General features: G+C 31.7%; 1 protein-coding gene across 1 annotated transcript; it reads left to right on the top strand.

Annotated features, from left to right (window-relative positions):
- Positions 1 to 1,879: 1,879 nt before the first annotated feature.
- Positions 1,880 to 21,872, top strand: LOC139514548 (tetraspanin-7-like). The gene is made up of 7 exons (XM_071303921.1): positions 1,880 to 2,092; positions 3,955 to 4,143; positions 6,699 to 6,773; positions 7,636 to 7,731; positions 12,905 to 13,072; positions 16,929 to 17,012; positions 17,843 to 21,872. The coding sequence occupies exons 1-7, from the start codon at positions 2,003 to 2,005 to the stop codon at positions 17,912 to 17,914; spliced, it is 774 nt and encodes a 257-aa protein (XP_071160022.1). The 5' UTR covers positions 1,880 to 2,002; the 3' UTR covers positions 17,915 to 21,872.
- The last annotated feature ends 1,331 nt before the right edge of the window (positions 21,873 to 23,203 follow it).

Here is a 23,203-nt window from a genome sequence, read left to right as displayed (position 1 = left end):
CCCCCCTTTTGGGGAAAAAAATGGTTGCTTATATAGGGAATCACTGAAGCGTGACTCGAGCGGGCCCTTTCTTAGGTCAGCCAGTGGGCCCCCACTTATGAAAAATTCTGGATCCGCTACTGCTAGCACGTTCATGCCGTCCTCATCATGCTCCTCTTACGACCTGACTACGTTCATACTACGATCATCATGCTCATTGTCTTTTTTGAAAATGTATAAACTTTAATAAAGCTCTCCAGGTTTTGTTTGTCTGTATGTAATTTAGACCTCTTGTCCCTTTTCTCTAACGGCTCAACCATGCTTGACACATCTAGCTGTGTCATTCCTGATAGCGGTCACTAAAACATTGTTATTTTAAGTTTGATGGACCAACATAAGATTGTGATTCGGGTTTGATTGGTCGGTCCGACATCTCTGTTGGATTAGGATTCGTTACTATCAGAGCTCCCTCTGCCTCTACATCTACCCCTATTATCACGCCTACGTGTTCTGGTAGATTTTGGTGGCATGACTGTGTTGTTTTCGAACAGTATTAATATGGAACACGGATGTTGACGTTATTGCTGAGAACGTAGTAAGATCGCGGTATACTTATAATCGTCGTAAAAACGTGTTATAATCGCTGTAGAAGCGTTGTAAGATCGTGTTGCAATTGGATAACTCGTGTTAGGATCGTAGAAAGAACGTGATGAGCGTAGTAAGATCATGATAATCGTAGAAAAAAACGTGGTGAGAACGTGGTATAATGATATAAATCATAGCAGGATCGTTGTAGCGTAATGAGGACGTAGTATCATCGTGAAAACAACGAAAATTGACATTTCCATGCCGCTCATACTGCGACCTCATCACGATCTGAATTAATTTAAGATCGCAGTGAGCGTGCATGGTTCGATCGTGGTTTAGTGGGACTGGGGCCATTTACTTTAAAAAATCAAATATATTACTGAAATACCAATAGTTGAATAAGAAAACAGATAACCAAATTTTTTAATTCCTATAATCGTTTAAAAACATTTATCAGAGTCAAAGTGTAAATAAGAATCAGTTATGACCGGGGGAAAAAAATTGAGCATTCATTTGTTGCAATGAAAATCTATCCGTGACAACATGTGACTTGAAATTACTTTCTAAAAATGCTTCATGTAGGCTTACGCATAATCATATTTTAACTGTCAGCTGCATATGACTATGTTATGAAAAAATCTCATTGCATCATAAATTTGATTAAACAGTTTGCATTGAAATAAAGTCAATCACATAGCTCCAACAATAAAAATTAAAGTTTAAATTTAACTTGCTTTTGAAATAATAGTAGGCACTTTGAATTGTATACGTGTTAAAAAAAATAGTTTTAACTTGGCTCCCGCTTACCTATTATCGGGCCAGCAAATAGCACATTTTCCATTTTTGCGGAAGCGCCGGCAACCGGCAAAGTTCATTATAATGCTGGTGCCGGTAAAATAGCTTTTTTCATAGTAATAGGCTATTTTGCAGGCTTTAATAATGATATTTAGGAAGGGTCCTGATCCCGAAATCCCGAAATTGAAAACACGATAAACCGAGGTCCTGAATTTAAATAAATTCAAATCCCGGCATCCGGAAATTAAAAAAAAAACAATTCCTGGATCCTGGAAGGATCGATCCCGAAATCCCGAGCTTAAACACACCCCGTGAATCCCGGAGTCCCGATAAAGGGCCTATCCCCCCTCATACATACTTTAAGAAATTGAAATAACATAATTTTTACAAAAAAACAACATTACTAAAACGTTATCTGTGTATACTTTTTTCACCTTGTTATATGTCGTAACTTTCCTGTCGATTGAGTGTGGAAGATATCCGGAATAATTAAATTGCCGTTACGTTTATGACCTAAATTTAGAATAGACATTTCCGCCACGTAAACACCCACAACAAATAAATTGTCTGATAACACTAGTATTGATTTGCATACGATTATTACATCACAAGACTGTGACAGTTCATCCATACATAGAAAATGACTGGTAAAATGGGTTCTGCGATGGCAACTGGTCCAGCAGTTGCATGCATGAAAACCTTGTTAATGGTTTTCAACTTCTTATTTTGGGTAAACAAAACATATGTTTCATTATTTTAAGCTTAATTTAAAGATAAGAATTCAACTGCGTTTTAATTCGTAATTTATTGCGTTGTTTACCCAGAGCAGCTGTCAACATATTATTCTCATTTCCTCACAATATAAAATTGAACAGTCAAAATGATTATTTGAATTAATATAAGTCAATGGCTATAGAGATATTGGCTTTATCGATGGCATATTTGCTTTGACGTCTAGCCTTTCTTTTTAGGGGCTAATTAACTGGCTCCTGCAATGTAGCCTCTGCCAGTTCCAGCAAAATGGCGATTTATTCTGTTATTTACAGTTTTGCTATTTCATGTATTTGGCTGGTTTTTATTATATTTTCAGTATATAAATAAAGAATACAAAACCAGTGCCCTGCTTTTGGTGCAGTTTTTTTAGTCTTGCACAAGAGAGATGTTGCCACAGAAGACATGAACAGCACATAACAATTTTTCCTTTGCATTAAATAGCTCATATGAGGCTACTGTTGCTGGCAAAATATCCACTGCCTTAATATAAATCAGTCTTTGAATCATTTTCGTCATACATGGGAACTTCTTTCATAAAATGTCAAGCTTCCTTGTTTTAGCAAGTTTTTAGAAACTTTCTATCCTTTAAGAAAAGGAAAAAAAGAAGCTGAATCATTGCAAGAATAAATTGTCAAGTCTAACATGCCTAACATTTGTAAAATCGACAAAGATTTCCTAATAGAATGTGAATTTGAATATTGACGTATAATAATATTTTATCTAAAACAAAAATACCAATTTAGACATAACATTGAATGGAAAGCATAAATACATACATGTATCTTTTTAATTTTTTTCTCAGGCTGGTGTGATACAGTATGTCACAAAATAAGAGTTTTTATGCCCAACCTACGGTAGTAGAGGGGCATTATGTTTTCTGGTCTGTGCGTCAGTTCGTCTGCCATTTGTGACCCTCCGTCTGTCCCACTTCAGGTTAAAGTTTTTGGTCAAGGTAATTTTTGATGAAGTTGAAGTCCAATCAACTTGAAACTCAAGTACACATGTTCCCTATGCTATGATTTTTCTAATTTTAATGCCAAATTAGATTTTTGACCCAAATTTCATGGTCTACTGAACAAAGAAAATGATAGTGCGAGTTTCAGGTTAAAGTTTTTGGTCATGGTAGTTTTTGAAGAAGTTGAAGTCCAATCAACTTGAAACTTAATACATCTGTTCCCTATGATATTATCTTTCTAATTTTAATGCCGAAGTAGATATTTTGCCCCAAATTCATGGTCCACTGAACATGGAAATGATAGTATGAGTGGGGCATTCATGTACTTTGGACACATTCTTGTTATTGTATCCATTAAGATAACTTTTCCTGGGCAATAAAACTTACTGTTTGATTTGGAAAAGAAATTTCAGAGTCTTTAGGCATGTTAGGAGACCCGTTATAAAATATAAAGATCAAAACATTCTTATTTGTTGGTTTTTCCATTATATTTCTTAAAGCGTAACATTGAATTGTCTTTTAGCAATTGAAAATAAACTCATCATAGATACATTGTACCAGAATTGAAATTTTGTTTCTCAGACAAGTATTTTCTCTGCAAAAGACTAATCGGTGACTTATTTATTTTGTCAGTTTTAACTATCCACATAAGTTATAGGCATCTGATATCAAATTATCCTCTGATTTTTAAATGTTAGTAAATTTTTTTTTTAAGAAGGATGTTAAAATTATTGTATTTGAATTACATTCATGATTGGAGTTCATCTTATGATTAAAAAGGAGAAAAAATGTGCAAAATTGGATATACAAAATGTTTATCATCATTCATCAATTGTTGATCTTTTTCTTTTTTTGTTATCCAGGTAACTGGTATAGCCATTCTAGCTTTAGGAATATGGACAAAAGTAGATTTGTATAAATATATGGAACTGTCATCTATATACTATAAAGAATCTCCATACATTCTGATAGGAGTTGGTGTGGCCATAGTGGTTGTTGGATCATTGGGATGTTGCTGCACAATTAAAGGAAATACCATACTCTTATATACGGTAAACAACTTCATAAATATATAGGTTACATGTACCTTTACCCTACTCTTATATACGGTAAACAACTTCATAAATGTATACATGTAGGTCACCTTTACCCAAAGTTATTATTTTTTTACTTGACATGTTGCTAATTTACCTCATTCTGTTTATTAAATTATTCTAACCTATTAACACCATTAAACAAAGTCTTATGAATTTACATGTAAGAAAGGCAATCCTAAATTTAAACATACTTTTAAAATATTTTATGCAATATTATAAGGATGAACAAAATTTTGCTTTCTACCAGTCATTTACATAACAGAAAAAAATAGAAGTTCCTCAAACAATGACAATGTTGTAGTTATAAAAGAGTTTGTTATCCCCCTGACACATACATGTATGAAAGAAAGGAGTAAGTTTTTGGGGGTCACACATGTTTAAATCACCACATTCTGTATTTTGCCTAGAGTCTGTGATTCATTGTTGTTGTTTGTTGCTGTATGTCATACAAAAATGTATTTGTTTATTGTTTTGTATATAAATCAGGCTTGTAGTTTTCACATTTGAATTGTTTCCTATTATTCGTGAAGGGGCCTTTTATAGTAAACTATAGTGTATCTGTTTTTCTCTTTGTTGAAGACCTAATGGTGGCATAACATTACTTAGATCTACTTCATTTGAAGTCTTGGGGACAATTGTTTCATTGTCAATTATAATACAACTTCTTATTTTTATATTGAAGGCTATCTTTTAATAGACAAAGCTATGAATGATGTACACACTGTTTTCTCCTAAAGATCCTCACATTGTTCAAATGAGATCAAAATGTGGTCACAAACATATATATTCCAGTTAGATAATTTTTATTGTTATGCCCCACTTTGGGACATTATTATGTGCCATCTGTGGGTCATTTGTCCCTGTATTCATCCGTCTCTCCCAAAGTTGAAGTCCAATCAACTTGAAACTTAGTACACATGCTCCCTATGATTAGAGATTTGACCCCAATTTCATGATCCACTGAACATAGAAAATGTACTATGGACACATTCTTGTTTAAAATCTTATGGGAATATAAATATAAAAAAGAAGATGTGGTATGATTGCCAATGAAACAATTCTCCACAAGAAACCAAATAACACAGAAATTGACAACTATATAGATCACAGAACGGCTTTTAACAATGAGCAAATCAGCTATACAAGGCCCCAAAATGACGAATGTAAACTAATTCAAACAAGAAAACTAAAGGCCTAATCTATGTACAAAAAATGAACGAAAAACAAAAAATGTAACACATCGACAAACAACAACCACTGAATTACAGGCTCCTGACTTGGGACAGACACATAGATACAGAATGGGCGGGGTCAAACATGTTAGTGGGGTCCCAACCCTCCCCGTACCTTGGACAGTGGTGTAACATGTACAGTACAACATAGGAACAAGCTATAAAAATGAGTTGAAAAAGGCTTAATTTAAATAAATAAGGCCGTTAGTTTTCTGGTTTGAATTGTTTTACATTGTCTTATCAGGGCCTTTTATAGCTGACTATGAGGTATGGGCTTTGCTCATTGTTGAAGGCCGTACAGTGACCTATAGTTGTTAATGTCTGTGTTATTTTGGTTTTTTGTGGATAGTTGTCTCATTGGCAATCATACCACATCTTCTTTTTTATATTAATTCATCAGATGGAAAAAAATAGAAATACATATGACAAAAACACAGAGTGGAAGTGGCCGAGTACTTGTATATCCCAATAACAAAAAGACACTAAGCACTGATATGAGAGTACTCGCAGTTACTGACAGCTAGTTCAAAGCCACTAACAACTAATTTAAAAAAAACCTGCTTCTAAGACTAATTAAATAAAAAAGAAGATGTGTTATGATTGCCAATGAGGCAACTGTCCACAAGAGACTAAAATGACACAGACATTAACAACTATAGGTCACCGTACGGCCTTCGACAATGAGCAAAGCCCATACCGCATAGTCAGCTATAAAAGGCCCCGATATGACAATGTAAAACAATTCAAACAGAAAACTAACAGCCTTATTTAAATAAAAAAATGAAAAAAAAAAAATATGTAACGCATAAACAAATACCAACCACTGAATTACAGGCTCCTGACTTGGGACAGGCACATACATAAATAATGTGGTGGGGTTAAACATGTTAGCGGGATCCCAACCCTCCCCTAACCTGGGACAGTGGTATAACAGTACAACATTAGTCAATATTATGTACCTACCAGGTTAGCCATTTGTGATAGTAATGGTTGTATTAAAAGATCTTGATTACCAATGATCCTGTCACATGGTAGGATACAGGCTCCTTAAAGCTTCTTATCATGCTAATTGTCCTCCCTCTACCTTTTGCCCTAAAAAAACCCACACATAGATGTAAACAAAATCTGAAGTCACAGAATTTAATTGCTTGTTACTCTAGGGCTTTCGTTTACTTTCACTTATCATGAAATTCTCTGTTTGATTTAATTAAATTAGAATAATTGATACCACCTTGTTCTGGAAAAACGTTTAATTTGTTGTATCTTTCTTTTTTTCAGTATGCTGCATTCCTTATTGTTATATTTGTTGTAATGCTTTCCACAGGAGCAGCAGGATTTGCCTACAAAGGAAAGGTATAGTTTATTTATTGTATGGTACATTTGCATACAACATATATGTAATAATTGGTGTATTGCATTCAAAATCAGCCACTACATCAATTGTCATACAACAGTTTTCAGCATTTATTCAGAGGAGATTTCATCTGTCCAGCATAATATTTAAGATGACTTTCATTTGGATAGTTTTATACTTGCATTTCATGTAATATGTTCTAAAACATTAATTTTTTTTCTGTCTGGGGCAAGCCCATGCCTTCTGCCTGAAGTAAGCCTGGATACATTTGTGTTATTTACCTGTACTTAAAATTATGATCTTATTATGATTAGAAAAAAATCAATTTACTATAATAATTGGTAGTACTGTGGATTCATTTATTTTCGTTGGTACCAATTTTTGTGGTTTGAGGAAAACTTGCATATTCGTGGATATTTAGTTTCGTGGTTTTGACAAAGTATGCATATATTCCTTTAGAAAATTTGCAATTCGTTGAATATTTAAATTCGTGGTTTCCCGTTACCCACGAAATCCACGAAAATTGGTATCCAACGAATAATAATGAATCCACAGTATTAAAGTAATATTAATATGAAGAATTGTATCTGCTTTGCTCAACGAAGAACAGATTAAAATACAAAAGTTTAGAATTAAACATTATATTATTTAAACATGCATTTGATCTTTTCTAGACATAAAACACACATTTTTGAAAGCTCAAATGTTTTTTTCATTTTAAAGTTTAGAAAATTGACAAAAGTAATGTTGCTGTTTTTTGTATTCAATAAATTTTCAGGGCTTAATATATCCTGAAATATTCCTTTTCCTTTCAGACATTGTTTAAATAGTTTTAATGAGCATATTTTATCATTTTAAAAGCTGGAAAAAGGATTCAGAGATGGACTTAAGAATGCACTGAACCAGTATGGGAATGATACAGAAATCTCTACAGGAATGGATGATCTCCAACAAAAGGTAATATCTTGTTTCTCTTCAGGGATATATGACTATCTATAAACATAGATGATCTCCAGCAAAAGGTAATATCTTGTCTCTCCGAAAGGGAACATAATTCTTAAAAGGAATGGATGATCTCCAACTAAAGGTAATATTTTGTCTCTCCGAAAGGGAACATAATTCTTAAAAAGAAATATAGATTCCTACACTGCAACAAGTGTATTACGATATTTCTCCACTCAAGACAGTTAAATTTTATTATTTAAAGCGCGAGGCTTTCCGAGCTATTTAAATAACTAAAATTTAACTCTCAAGAGTGGAGAAATATCATAATACACGAGTTATAGTGTCGGAATCTGTTTCTCTAATGATTTTTATCCTTCTTTTTCAAAGATTTTCAGAAACTTGTGTTCTTTATATGCGACGTCATCAGGCATTGTCGCCTTTTTTCATGATGTCACAATAGGAAAACTCAGAAGAAAACAAAACATTTAGACGTCATAATCAAATTTCGACTAATCATTTGCCGAGAACAGATTTTTCACTAGTGAGGAGAAATATTTTTCTCACACCGGTCAGGAAATGTGAAAATAGCACAAAAATTAGAGAATGGATGATCTCCAACAAAAGGTAATATTTTGTCTCTCCAAAAGGAATGGATGATCTCCAACAAAAGGTAATATTTTGTCTCTCCGAAAGGGAACATAATTCTTAAAAGGAATGGATGATCTCCAACAAAAGGTAATATTTGTCTCTACGAAAGGGAACACATGGAGGACATTTGATCGCATTGATAGGACACTTTAGCGAAAAAAAAATGTTATTGGTTAATTTTTAGCGCCAAAGTAGAACCCATTTGAATGCCTGATTTTTAACGCATTTTAGTGAAAATTAAAATTGTCAATGCCCATTTTAGCGAAATATGTTTAACCCATTATAATTAATAATATATAATAAATAAAAAACTTTAATAGATGCAAGACAGCATAATATAAAAAATATCATATACTAGATTAAATACAGCAATAAAAGTCTAAAAGATTAAATTCAGCACTAAAAGTCTAAAAGGTTAAATCAAATGTTAAAAGTTTGTTTTAGCCGGAAATTTATATCCTAGATAACATACGTACTGGGTTCTGGATAGACCCCTGTACAATAATTTTCATAGAATTGCATTAGGAACTGTTCTTTCTTTCTCTTTAAATTGTCTAGTTTGTGGAGCACATTCGTCTGTAATTCGTATTTTTACATATGTTGTTGTTTGCAATATGATAATAGTATCAAGAAAAACAGCTTATAGCTGGGTGACAACTATAGAATTAATCATTATGATGGGCATGTAACGACTCTGATATCTTGGAAAAAGTCCTTCATAACTTTTGACACTTTTGCCTCAAAATCCACATCTACTATTTTCGGCTGGAACCTGAAGCCTCTGTCAGAGCACAATTTTACAAAGCTGTTTGTAGAATTTATTCATCCAGGTAATTTTTAGCTTAAACGGGCTAACTAAATACAGATAAACGGATTAATCCGGCTCTAATGTCTGCGCTAAAATGTCCTCTAGTAGTTTTATTTTTTTCGCTAAAATGCCCTGCACCCAAAGGGAAAATATTTCTTAAAAGGCATGGATTGATCTCCAGCAAAAGTGAAATCTTGTCTCTCTTCAGGGGAACATCATTCTTAAGAGGCATGGGTGATCTCAAAAGGAAAATCTTGTCTCTCTTCAGGGGAACATCATTCTTAAGAGGCATGGGTGATCTCAAAAGGTAATATCTTGTCTCTCTTCAGGGGAACATCATCATTCTTAAGAGGCATGGATGATCTCAAAAGGAATATCTTGTCTCTCTTCAGGGGAATATCATTCTTAAGAGGCATGGGTGATCTCAAAAGGAATATCGTGTCTCTCTTCAGGGGAACATCATTCTTAAGAGGCATGGGTGATCTCAAAAGGAATATCTTGTCTCTCTTCAGGGGAACATCATTCTTAAGAGGCATGGGTGATCTCAAAAGGAATATCTTGTCTCTATTCAGGGGAACATCATTCTTAAGAGGCATGGATGATCTCAAAAGGAATATCTTGTCTCTCTTCAGGGGAACATCATTCTTAAGAGGCATGGGTGATCTCAAAAGGAATATCTTGTCTCTCTTCAGGGGAACATCATTCTTAAGAGGCATGGGTGATCTCAAAAGGAATATCTTGTCTCTCTTCAGGGGAAAATCATTCTTAAGAGGCATGGGTGATCTCAAAAGGAAAATCTTGTCTCTCTTCAGGGGAACATCATTCTTAAGAGGCATGGGTGATCTTAAAAGGAATATCTTGTCTCTCTTTCCCATGTTCAAGAGAACAGAATTCTCTAAAGACAAGGATGATTTCCAGCAAAAGATAGTGTCTTTCTTTAAGGGAACATATCTTTTTCCTTTAAAAACTTTATTTATTGACTATATATAGTATACAGAAAACACAAGTACTATTGATCTTTTATGTTATCTAAAATTACAAACAAAATATTTAAACAAGCAGTTAAAAGAAAGTTGAATGATCAATAAAACAACAAATATAAAAGCTTGTACCAAACTTGCCATCTCCATATCTGTTTCTGATTAGATGTTAAATTGTGTTAAATTAGTGATGCTGGTGAATGTAGAACATTGTTGAATTACAGTTTGTCATTTCTGAAAATAATAACTTTTACAGTTTACTAAGATTGATATGAAACCTAACCCAATTATGTGTGATATGGTCTTATTATGTATGTTTTATTGTGACACATATACTCTGCCAGCTCCCAGATTTTTGGAGAAAAAATTGAAATATGTTTTCTTACAATAATCATTTTTAATAACAAAAAATTAACATATTGAATTTGCCATTCTGTTTTAATATGTCTACATGCACAATTTTTTTTTGAAGTTTAATTAACATTTATAGGTTTGACACCCCAGCTGTAAAAGTAAAATTAACCTATCAATTAACAGGTTCACATGTCACAGTTAAGTCAGGTATCTTTATTTGGTGTGAAGACATCTGGTAAATGGTTGATAAGGGTGGGAAGAATTTGGAAAAAGGCACAGGGGGTACACTACAGGGCACAGAGACACCTTTTTAGAGACGTCATACACATCTTCTAAATTTGTGAATAAATCTGAAAAAGTTCTGTATATATATATAACTCGTCTAAACATCAACCCAACAATGTTAGATCTGTAAATTTGCTTTCGCAAATTTTTGGTTCTTCCCTCGCCGGGATTCGAACCCATGCTACTGTGATATCGTGACATGAAATCGCCTGCACTGCAGCCGTCCCGCTAGACCACACGACCACCTGGGCTCTCAAAAAAAGAGCTTTCGCTGGCCGTGTGTTACCTTTCCTCGTCAGTTTTAATCTAGCGGCGTACTACAGTACATGATATATAAGGCATGAAGATGTTATTGTTACAGATCAGCTAAATTATCTATAGTAAAGGATCCTACAAATTAATGTAATATACAGTCACAGAAAATAATTATATTTATAAGTACGTCTGAGTCAGTGACAACTCTACAACAGATGTATCCATCGTCTCGCCATCAATGATGGTGATACATGGCTGTGTACATAATGTATATACAACTCGTCTAAACATCAACCCAACACTGTTAGATCTGTAAATTTGCTTTCGCAAATTTTTGGTTCTTCCCTCGCTGGGGATTCGAACCCATGCTACCGTGATATCGTGACACCAAATCGCCTGCACTGCAGCCGTCCCGCTAGACCACACGACCACCTGGGCTCTCAAAAAAAGAGCTCTCGCTGACCGTGTGTTACCTTTCATATATATATATATATATATATATCTATGTTTACAACCTATACATAGATATATATATATATCATCTGTTAAGTTTTTCCATCTTTGTGCGATGATATTCAACACTTTTTAGTGTTTTGTTTTCCATCTATTTATCGGTATTGTTACACAATCTTTTAGACTCATATAATTTTTCCTGTTTGTGTAGTATTGTCAGTTTTGATGATCCAATACCTATTAACATTTAAGGAGTTATTGTCCTTTGTAGTGTATTTTTAGCCATTTTTCTAGAATTTTCGTAATCTTTTTAAAAATCTTCCCCTCTGAAACCACTTAGACATATTTAACCAAACTTGGCAACCATCATTTTAAGGGTATGTTTTTTCAATAATGTGTCCAACAACCTCGTCCACGAACCAAGATGGCCAACATGGCTAAAAATAGTACATAGGGGTAAAATGCAATTTTTTGCTTTTATCTCTGAATTCGTTTAGAGCAAATCTCATTCATTTAAATATGTCCATAAAGTCAAGATCTAACTGCCCTGAAATTTTCAGACGAATCAGGTAACCCGTTGTCTGGTTCCTGTCCCTGAATTGGTAATTTTAAGAAAATTTTGCAGTTTTTGGATATTATCTTCAATATTATCTTAGATAAAGATAAACTGTTAACAACAATTATGTATAGCAAAGTAAGATCTAAAAATAAGTCAACTTGACCAAAACTGCCAATTGACCCCTTAAGGAGTAATTGCTCTTTATGGAAAATTTTAAACAATTTTTGTAAATTCATGTAAATTTTTGTAAACTTTTACAAAATATTTTCCTTTGAAACTACTGAGCCAAGTTCATTATTATAGATAGAGACAATTGTAAACAACAAGAATGTTCAGTAAAGTAAGATTGAAAAACACATCATCGTCACCAAAACATAATTTTCTCATGAATTCTATTCTCATCTATTATGTATGTCCTTTGTTTAGTATGATCATAGACCAAGGTGAGCGACAGGGGCTCTTTAGAGCCTCTAGTTTATCTGTAGCAAATACTGTAACCCAATTTATTTTCATGAATTTCGTGAAAATAAAAATAATGTTAATATTGATAGTCCCATATATGTAAAACAAGGAGATTTCCTTATTAAATTACATCAAGTAAATTAGAAAATTGCGAAATTTAATAGCCACAAAATGGAGTAGAAAGGGTAAACTGCTACATAAAGTATCAGCAAAAAATAGGTTGGGTTACAATAACAAATAACATGTAGATGCTGGTATTCCATGAGTATGGCAGAAGTGTTGTGGAAAAAATACTTCAAATAGAATTTTTCTGTTTGTATGCAGGAATTTTATAAGAGACTTATATACATTGAGAGATAATTTTACAATTTGATATTACAGTTGAAGTGTTGTGGAAGTAATGATTACTCAGACTGGTTTACCACAAGTTTTGCAGGTGGAGAAAAAAAAGTACCAACTTCCTGCTGTAAAGATGGAAAAAGTACCTGTCAACATACAAACTTGCCAGATCTTCCACCAACTAATGTCACGATGGAAATTTACACACAGGTAAGGTAGTAAAGTACCAAGTAAGTTTTTAAAGGTATTACAGTAACACAACCCTGTCGAGGGAAACCTTAATAAATCCAACTCACAGAGTTTACTAAAGAAGTACACATTAACTAGTGTATCAAAACATCGCTATTGGATAGGAAATAGGTAACATACTGCTATATTTGTTCTTCATCTTTACATTTTCTGGAAGATCTTCAGTGATGGACAAATAAATTCCACCTTAAACCATGTGCTATTATGTTATCAGTAAGAAGGATCCATGACCAGCAGTAGAGCTTGGAATCTTGATTGTGTTCATTAGACAATGGGTCACCAGTTTTCAACTTTATAAACAATGGAAACTGACATGACACAGGAATTAAACACAACTTATGAAAGGGAGATATTAGATTTATGGATACCAAACTATTCCTCCATTTATTTTTCTCAATATTTTTGGTGGAATTAAAGAGATACATTAATTGCAAAACAAAAAAGACCAGATAACAGCTGAAGGCCACCAATGGGTATTCAACACAGCAAAAAAACATTCACCTGGAGGCGGGCCTCAGCTGGCCCCTAAAAAAAAATATGTACTAGTTCAGTGAAAATGGACATCATAATAAACCCCAAAACATATAAATGAACTAAAATTTAAAACCTACAAGACTAATGAAGGCAAACAGCTCCTGACTTGTGACAGGCGCAAACATGTGGCAGGTTAATCATGTTTTGTTTGATATAAAATCTCCCCCTACTCTTCTAGCCACTGTAGAATAAAGAAACACACAGCAATACACACAGTCCTGATTCGGATGTCAGAATAGGTAACAAAAGAAACTAAGCAAAATGACAATGATACATAGATTAATAAAGGACTACTAGCAGTTACTGACATGCCAGCTCCAGACCACAATTAAACTGATTGAAAGATTATGTCTTCATCATATGAAAATCAAGTACAATCCCTCCTGTTAGGGGTTTAGTATCATACTATCAAAAAATATAAGAGGAACATAATGGCAACAACTTGTTTTAGAATAAATGTGTTTATATCCAATGCAAATATATTTATATATAAAATATTTGCTTAAGGAATTTTAAGCTTTCTATATATTCCAATTCATGGATAATTATAAAGGTCATCCTTTGATACTCTGTAATGGTGCAAATAAATGTAAACATTCAAACATCTGAAACTGGATAATTTTCAGTAAAAATATAACTAATTTGTTTCTTACATATTGACCTTACAATAGATTATTTTTAAACATTATAAATCATTGTATGGAATACATACATATTTGCATGTATTTTAATAGCTGGAGAATGGTATCACTTGGATCCTTATGATATTATTTGACAATTTGCAGTCAATGGATTTATGATCTGCAATTATTTTATTGTTCATGATGAAACATGTGACATTATATACTACAGTATTCGAGACACATTATAAAAAATAAAGTAATACTTGAAAGATTAATTAAATCATATAATAAAGATACAAATATAAATATTACAAATTATTTTGTTAATTAATTAGATAAAAGCTGCTTCTAACAAATGCCATTTCTGATCCATTTGACTTTTTGTACAGGGGTTAAGAAACATACAGAGTATTTTTCTATATTAATCCAATATTTTAAACATTCTACCCCACCATATTTTGTGGGGGATATGCTCTTACATCTACATTTGTATATATAATATTTGAATAACAACGACATATTATTAACTGTTTTACTGTTGACAAAATCCTCAGACACACCTAAATGACTTCTTTTTCACTGAAAGGCAGGAGAATGCCATTTTTAATCCAATCTATAACAGATAGCTAGAAGTTTTGTGATACATTACATTTCCAAAAATATGAAAAATATTTTCTTTAATTTCTGAACAAAATGTACATAGTTCAGTATCTTTTAATTTACATTTCAATAAAAATGAATTACATGGTAAAATCATATGAGCCATCTTAAATTGAAAGTTTTGTAAAAAGGAATTTCTGGTTATAATGAAGGGCATGGAGTAAATAGCATTCCAATCTTCATTCTGCATTTTTAAATCTATCTCCCTTTTTTTACGGGAAGATAAATATATCACTTTATGATCCTCCAAAAATAATGTATAGAAAAATTTACAAGATTTTGGTTCCTTTTTAACTTTATCTATTAATTTATTTTCAATAATTTCCAGTTTTGAACTACCTTCTATTATACTTTTCCATCTATTAGGAATCACACTTATAATACCATAAAACTCTACAAAATTAGTATTGATATCATACTTTATGATCTGCAATTGATTTATTAATGAAATAGATCAAATAAACTATGAGTTTTACTGTGTGTATTGCTATGTGTTTGTTTATTCTACATTGGTTAGAGGTATAGGGGGAGGGTTGAGATCTCACAAAACATGTTTAACATTGCCTTATTTTTGGGCCTGTCCCAAGTCAGGAGCATCTGGCCTTTGTTAGTCTTATATGTTTTTTTTTAATTTAAGTTCCTTCATATGTTTTAGAGTTTAGTGTGATGTCCATTTTCACTGAACTAGTACACAATTTTATGGGCCAGCTGAGGACCACTTATCCGGGTGCAGGATTTTCTCGCTGCGTTGAAGACCCATTTGTGGCCTTTGGCTGTTGTCTGGTTGTTGTCTATTTGACATATTCCCCATTTCCATTCTCAATTTTATATATTATACATATACTGATGAAGGATAGCTGTGTGAGGCTGTCTAAGCAACTAGGTTAGTTCAAGTTGGACAGTTGTTAAGGATGATCCCACAAAGTAAAATAGCATGATGCAAAGTCTTTACCTGGCTGCGACCATGTTGGACCAACCCAAACATATGTTTATAGGTGTGGATCCAATAATAATAGCTGACATGCTATCTACTTTAAATATTTTACATAAGTAATCACAGTTATCTCTCTTTTCCCAGAGATTACTTCTCTGGAAGCTTTCTATTTAGGCAGGATTGTTTCCCTTTTAAAAAATTCTTTTTACTGTGAAAGTATTATTATTTGTAGTGTTTTGTAGGTTTTTTTTCCAGTTGATCAGTTAAAACGAATAAAGGAGTAGGTTCAGTAAGACCCCTGTTTGGCCCCAAAATATAGCAGTTTTACAAAATTGTGAAAATGTAATCTTTTAGCTATTTACGGGGAAGAAGAATGCTTCTGCTACATAAATATGGGCTGTTTTTGACAATGCACATATATCAGGTGCTAGCATCATTAAGTCATGCTAAATTACTGAAATCTTCACAATTTTGGCATTTTAGTTAAATTTTAGACGGTTTCTGTCTTAAATGAAAGTGGCTGCATTCATGTTCATTCATAATATTGAAATGTAAGTTGTATTTGATGATAACACATAACATATATAAAGGTTGAGGATGAACACGGATGCGGCCACTTTCATTTTTGACAAAAACCATCTAAAAAGTGACGCTTTTTGGCATATTTGATAGATTTTTCATATCTTAGCTTGAATCAGAGTGTTCTTAATGACTAAATCAGTTAAAATCTTTCACATAAACTAATTGAATCAGTTGAAATAGACACTTAAGTGTTTAAAAAGTGTCCAAAATCTTTCGTTAGATGAACCTGAAATTTGATGCCAAAATCGGCCCTTACCGGACCTTCTCCTTTGTCTCCCTAAAGACAAAAAAAGAGAAAAAAAGAATTTATGTAGAATTATTTTCTGGTTTAGAGACAGTGACAGTCACCGGAAAAATAATTTAGAATTTTTTTTTAGATTTAAAAGATGATTAGTTGAACTTTGACACTATGGTAGGTATATTGTATTCTATATCCATGTTTGATTATAAACTGAATAAGAATTTTGACCCCATTCATTCACAGGGATGTTATGGTACTGTGTTGGACTTTATGCAAGGAAACATGGGGGTGATTGGTGGTGTGGCTCTAGGAATATCATTCTTGCAGGTAAGGACTCTATAATGATTCTCACTTTACTTGATAGATGTATTTGTGATCCCTAATGTATTGGGTTACTTTCTGAGAAAAAGCTATGATCCAGATATAAATTAAATAAGAATGATTTTCAATATGTCTGTCTGTTTAGTTTGGTACATTTTACTGGAGTACATAACTGCTGAATTTTATTTTATTTGGATATCATTTTTTGCTGTTTTGTTTAAGCTTATGATTTTGTTTTGATTTGTATGCAAAATGTAGTCTGTTTTGAAAGTGCTTTTTTTTGGGTATAATAGTATGGTCTAGAAATTATTTTTCAAAATGATACATAACAGAATTCACAAAAAATACTTCACAGAATAATAGTTTGTATCAACCATCAGCATGTGATTCCACAGAAAAAATAACTGACATACAAAGACAAACAACAGATAGCATAATCATAACACTTGAGATCTTGATTTAGCACAGATGCAAAATGTGGTGATGTTACACCAGCTTATGTGCACACAAATGTCTGCACTGTACATTATAAAGTCAAACACACAATTAGAAACATGCAAAAGGCAGCTGCACACAGGAAAACCATCAATTTCAACAAGGTAAGAACGATAGCAGGTAATTTTGAAAGTGAGTGCTACTACCAGTACCTGACCACTGAAAGCTAGTTATAAAGATAACTACAGTTTGAAACTGCTTCTCATGAAACCTAAAAAATCAAAACAACACAATAATATTTCTTAAAGTCTCATAAACTTTAATTGAGATCAACTGTATTACAATAGTGTGGAACAGAATGAAATTCATCTTTACATAGCAATTTATCTTTTCTTTTTCAGTTATTTGGTGCACTGTTTGCCTGTTGTCTGGCTAAGAATATAAATAAATCTAAGTATGAGCAAGTGGCCTGAGGAAGATAAACCTTTTTTTTCATGTTCTGTATTGTTACATTGTGTGCAGATCTGTTGTCTGTTATGCTATCTAGAGATTTAAACTTGTTACTCACATACTCTTTTACTGAAGATTTATTGAATAATGTATGTTACTTAAAATATGTTAAAGAAGAAATTGTACCGCATTTGTAGAAAAAAATAACTTAAAAATTCAAATCAAAAGTAATGATAACCAACATTGAAAATCTGAAAGCAATGTTTAAAATTGAAATATTTATTATCATGTTTTTGGCAATGAATAATTTTGAAGCTTCTTTTGTTTCAACTGAATTCAAAGTTTGGAAGTCGAAATTACCTTCTTTCTTTTAAAAGACCTGAGCTGTGTGTAGTGCAGAATTGTGTATTTCATTATTTCACTATTTGTAAATCATAGGTTACAGTCATGTAGTATTGTTAAAGGGTAAATTTTAGACAATTTACTCAAATAAGGACTGTACTTTGGTGGTAGATTTATCAAATGCTGTGAAGAATCATCAGGCATTGTCACATTTATTAAAGTCATTACATCAGCAGAACTAGAGAATGGAAAAGTTATTTTTTAGACTTTTTTGAATTTTAACCAATTAAAAGCTGAGAACAAAAGAAAGTATAAATCTTCTTAGAAATAGAGAACTTTTAATATTTATACATTATCATTATAAGAAAAATGTCATACTTTTGAAAGTATCGAATCTGAAATTGAAAATTATTCCAGTTTAAAAGTCTGTGATATTTTAAGAGAATCACTAATTTGTCAGAATTTCTTATATTGTTATTTTTTCGTTGAGAGTTAAGGGTTGAAATAATAATGTTATTTGTTAAAGCTTTACCAATTCTACTCAATCATTGTTGTAAATTTATGTATTTAGCATAATTTTAATGCAATTGTTAATTATATTTTATGCTATTATTGTTTATACTTTGTATTGTTTTGTAATTTTTTTTTTTTTACAAAGCTTAAAAATTTGTTTGAAGTATTGGGAATTTAATCAAATTGATTTTTTTGAATTATTAATATTTAATTTCATTAAAATATGTTTTTATGTTGATTTAAAAAAATCTTGTTATGTTTAAATTCATTTTTTTGATAATGAAATGAAATAAAATTAAGAGACAGGTTTACATTTAATACTCATTCATTTTAGTATTTGAAAGATAATATTTAAAGATAGAACATTTTTTGGATTATTATAAAAATCATTTTTAAATTATTATACATCATTTATAATTTATACTTATGACATGTAACCCTGAAGTGGGAAACAGTTTACCTACTTTCTTTTAGTCTGTGTCATCTCTGCAACAACAAAAATCATTTACAAATTGAAAAGTTTAAGCATTTTGTTTTGTCATTGTAAAGAATTGCTCCTATATTTTTTTCATGTAGTTTTTGCATGATTTGATTAAATTTTGTGAATACAATTTTGTGATTAAATCCATGCCTTAAAACATATTTACTTGACTTACACTAGTAATCAAAACCATTGAGTTTCTTTTGACAAACCACCAAAACTGTGAAATAAGCAGTTGTAATACCAAATCAAAGTTCATTGTCACAAACTTAAACCATTTACCTCATTTATAATTTATGCTAGGCTGTGATGCAAACATTCCTTTACAGATTCAGATATGATAATATTATATTATTTAAAGTGAAATAGGTTTTACTAAGATAAATATAGCAGGAACCATTTTCATTTGAATCCTTAACCTTGAGTTTAAATATGGTCAGTAAATTAGTGACAAAACTATATTTTTTTTTAGATGACATAATTTTGTTAGAAGTCTTAAATTTTGGCATTGCTCACGTTATAAAGTTTTATATATATTTTTCTTTTAAACCAATAATTAAATTTTTATTTTAATCTCTATCACCTACTGTAATCCAACCTACTGTTGTGCATGTTGAACAAAATTGCCCTGAATATGTCAGACTTGAATTTTGGCTAGATAGGGGCATAACAGGCATTAAGGTTTCAGAAAAGGAACAAAAATTGTACAATAGTTTCATTGTTGGGGAACCTAGATTTATTAACCAATCAATCTACTTTTTAATTATTTGAAAGGAAAAGTACATCATTGTCATAAAACACTTTTGACATAATGAATAATTAAGTTGCCGTTAGAAGTGTATGTAACCTCATTTAACCTACTGGTTTAGAAGTTTATTGTGTTTATATTTGCAAGATTTTTTATTTTAGTGTATTGTTTCCCTATTTGTTAAGAAATATCAAGATGATACTAATTAGGTAAAGTTACACAGCAATAATAATCAATGTGTAAAACAGATAGATATAAGAAGATGTGGTATGAGTGCCAATTAGACAACTCCCCATCCTAGTCACAATTTATAAAAGTAAACCATTATAGGTCAAGTTACAGTTTTCAACACAGAGCTTAGGCTCACCCTGAACAGCCAGCTATAAAGGGCCCTAAAAAATCTAGATATTTTGTCTGTCAAAATATATTGATGCTTTCATATGCTTTCCCTTATATGTTTTATTTTAGTGTTATAGATATTTATTTGTTTTATTTTGTTTGCAGTAGATTAAGGTTATGGCATTATAATATAAAATATATTGATGGTATTTATAAACATTAATTTGTATTATTGTTATAGAAATGTTAGAATTATTTTGTGTAGTGGAAGATTTCATTTCAAGTATAATTAATCAAATTATTTAATCCATTTATTAACATAACTTATATAATTGTCTGATATATATATATATTTTATATTGAGTTCAGTTTTGATTTTATCTGTCGAAACACTTCAGCATAAGGCATTAAGTGAGTCTGATTGTTTTAAAATGGCCATTAAAGGGTTTATTAAAATTAAAGTAATCTTTGTATTTGTACTAAAATTATGAACAAAATAAGAAATATCCAATTCTAAATATTGTCTTCCCTTACTAATATACTACAATGTTATACTTTAAGTTCCCTATGTAAAGTGAATGCTACCTGTTTATCCTTCAGTGCTCACAAGTATTTGATTTCTAAATATCTTTATTATTGTTTATATTTATGTTGTAAAGTCAATTGTTTTTCGTGATTTAATTCCATAGATAATGCAGTATTTTCATTACTTAATTTTCGTATAGACTTCTTTCTATTCATTAAAAAAATATCTCGTGTGATATTTTGTCTAAATTAAGGGGGTAGACCTTGGTTCAGGGAGATAACTCTTAAACTGAGAAATGCTTTTGTTAAAGTCAAGTTTCATCAATGTATTTTAAGCTTTTAGATTACCTGAAATAGATTGTTAACAGTCCATGTAACCTAGAAGCTTATAATCTATTTATTGAAAATGTTTGACACAAAAGTCCTGATGATTTTAATAGTTATTTCCCTTAGAATAGTTCTACCACCTTAGGTATACAAATATTTCAGTTTTTGAGCATCTCATACATTTTAATGAAATAGCATAGGGTTAGTTGTTAATATTTTGCCTTTAAAAAGTCTAAAATAAATATGGCAATGATAGATATCAAAATATCTAGAAGCTATGTAGTTTGAGATCATATTTGATGCACATAATATATTGTAGGTTTCATTTAGTTGAAATAAAATTTGGAAATTTGGAAATAAATTCAAATAGGTTATGTAACCAGGGATCTATGTATGCAAGTAATCTATATTATTGAAAGATATATCAGAATATTGAATGAAATACTACTACATAAAAGACAGACACACTTACAATACTTTGTTGACAGTTTAAAACTATTTCTTGTGTCATACATGATATTTTCTACACCTTTTACTCATTGTGCAATATTTTGTATATTTTTTTGTCCCTTATAAGATTTCAAATTTCTTACTTACATGTTATTATTGATGTCAATTGTAGAAGATATTTGCATTAAGTTGAAACTTTATTATTAATAATTGTTTAATGTATATTTGCAATATAATAGAGGTTATTTCATGCTTATTTGTTCTTGTGTTTATAATTTAGAGGTTTGGCCAAACAATTGTACCTGCACTGTTCCAACTGAAATCAATTTTGTCTTTTCAAAATTTGAAAACACAGGATATGTTTGTCATAATGCACATTGCATAATTGATTTCTGTCACTGTAAAGATATCAGCTATTCATGTTTTGCCTGTGATTAAATGCAGATTAAACATGGGGCTATAATTGGATCCTCAACCTTACTTTCACTAAATATGGGCAAATATTCATAGTGAAACCTCAGGTTCATAGATATTAATTTTCAGACCCAATATAATGCTACTGCATATAATCCTTAGACTATTGGTTTTAATGATTCAATAGTTTTCTATGTTTATTTAAACATATATTGGCAGTTGATGCTGCAATAGCATCCATGTAAACATTTTAGCTAGGTATGCTTAAAAATAAGGAGACAAATTATTTCCTGAAGGTATTCAAACCAACATGTTCATGACAAACAAACTATTAAAAGTTGCTGTGTGCTACTATGTTACTATAATTTATTATTGGGACAAAGATTAAGTTAAAAGGAATGCCATACGTGGAGCAGGATCTTATCCTCCCAGAAAACAGGAAATCACCCCCATTGTTCGTATTGCTTCGTTTTCTATGTTGTGGTGTAGGTACTGTTGATTGTCTATTTGTCTTTTTAAGCCATACAATTGTCAGTTTATTTTCGACTCTGAGTTTGAATGTACCTTTAAAATCATTTGCATCTCTTATAAAGAACATGTACTTTATTTCTGAAGACTTTATACCATCTAGTAGAATTTTGTTATTTTACAAATTATTCATACTGACCTTGTCACTCAATATTTACAGCCTGGTCATTTGTGGCCCTATTCAAATTATGTGGTCAAATTTTTCAAAATTAGTGTTTAATTTTGTCCTGTACCAGTTTTCAAAATCACATACAAAATGATTTGTACCTCCTAGTAGATACGATATTCCAGAGCTTTTATTTTCTCTCATGAATTCCTTGATAGAGGGTTGCTGCTCACAAGGAAGCTATTAAACAAAGAGTTCCAAATGGTGAAGTTGAAGTCATCCCTTCGTAAGTTTTACGGACGCCATACCGAGTTGGTTGACCGTTATAGAAAAGTAGGGTTTAATCTTTGTTTTAAGTTGTTTTTAATTGATTTGTAACAATTTCATAATGGCAATTCATTTTTATAAATGAGAACAATGTATGATAACTGCTTAATTACTTATATAGACATTGCTTAAGTTTTACGTTACCATAACGAATTGTTTGACCAATATGATTTGCAGCCTTAGATCGCCAGATCTCCGACTAGTCGACTAAA

The sequence above is a fragment of the Mytilus edulis genome, chromosome 3 (genome assembly GCF_963676685.1).
Source record: "Mytilus edulis chromosome 3, xbMytEdul2.2, whole genome shotgun sequence".
NCBI lineage: Eukaryota > Metazoa > Mollusca > Bivalvia > Mytilida > Mytilidae > Mytilus > Mytilus edulis.
Note: the sequence above shows the minus strand (reverse complement) of the source record. Positions and strands in the feature narration are given on the sequence as shown.

Bases quoted from the DNA above. Each gene is read 5' to 3' on its own strand.
- LOC139514548 (XM_071303921.1), top strand. From the start codon at position 2,003: ATGACTGGTAAAATGGGTTCTGCGATGGCAACTGGTCCAGCAGTTGCA. The intron at 4,144-6,698 runs GTAAACAACTTC...TCTTTTTTTCAG, and splicing joins ATACCATACTCTTATATACG to TATGCTGCATTCCTTATTGT. The intron at 6,774-7,635 runs GTATAGTTTATT...TCATTTTAAAAG, and splicing joins GATTTGCCTACAAAGGAAAG to CTGGAAAAAGGATTCAGAGA.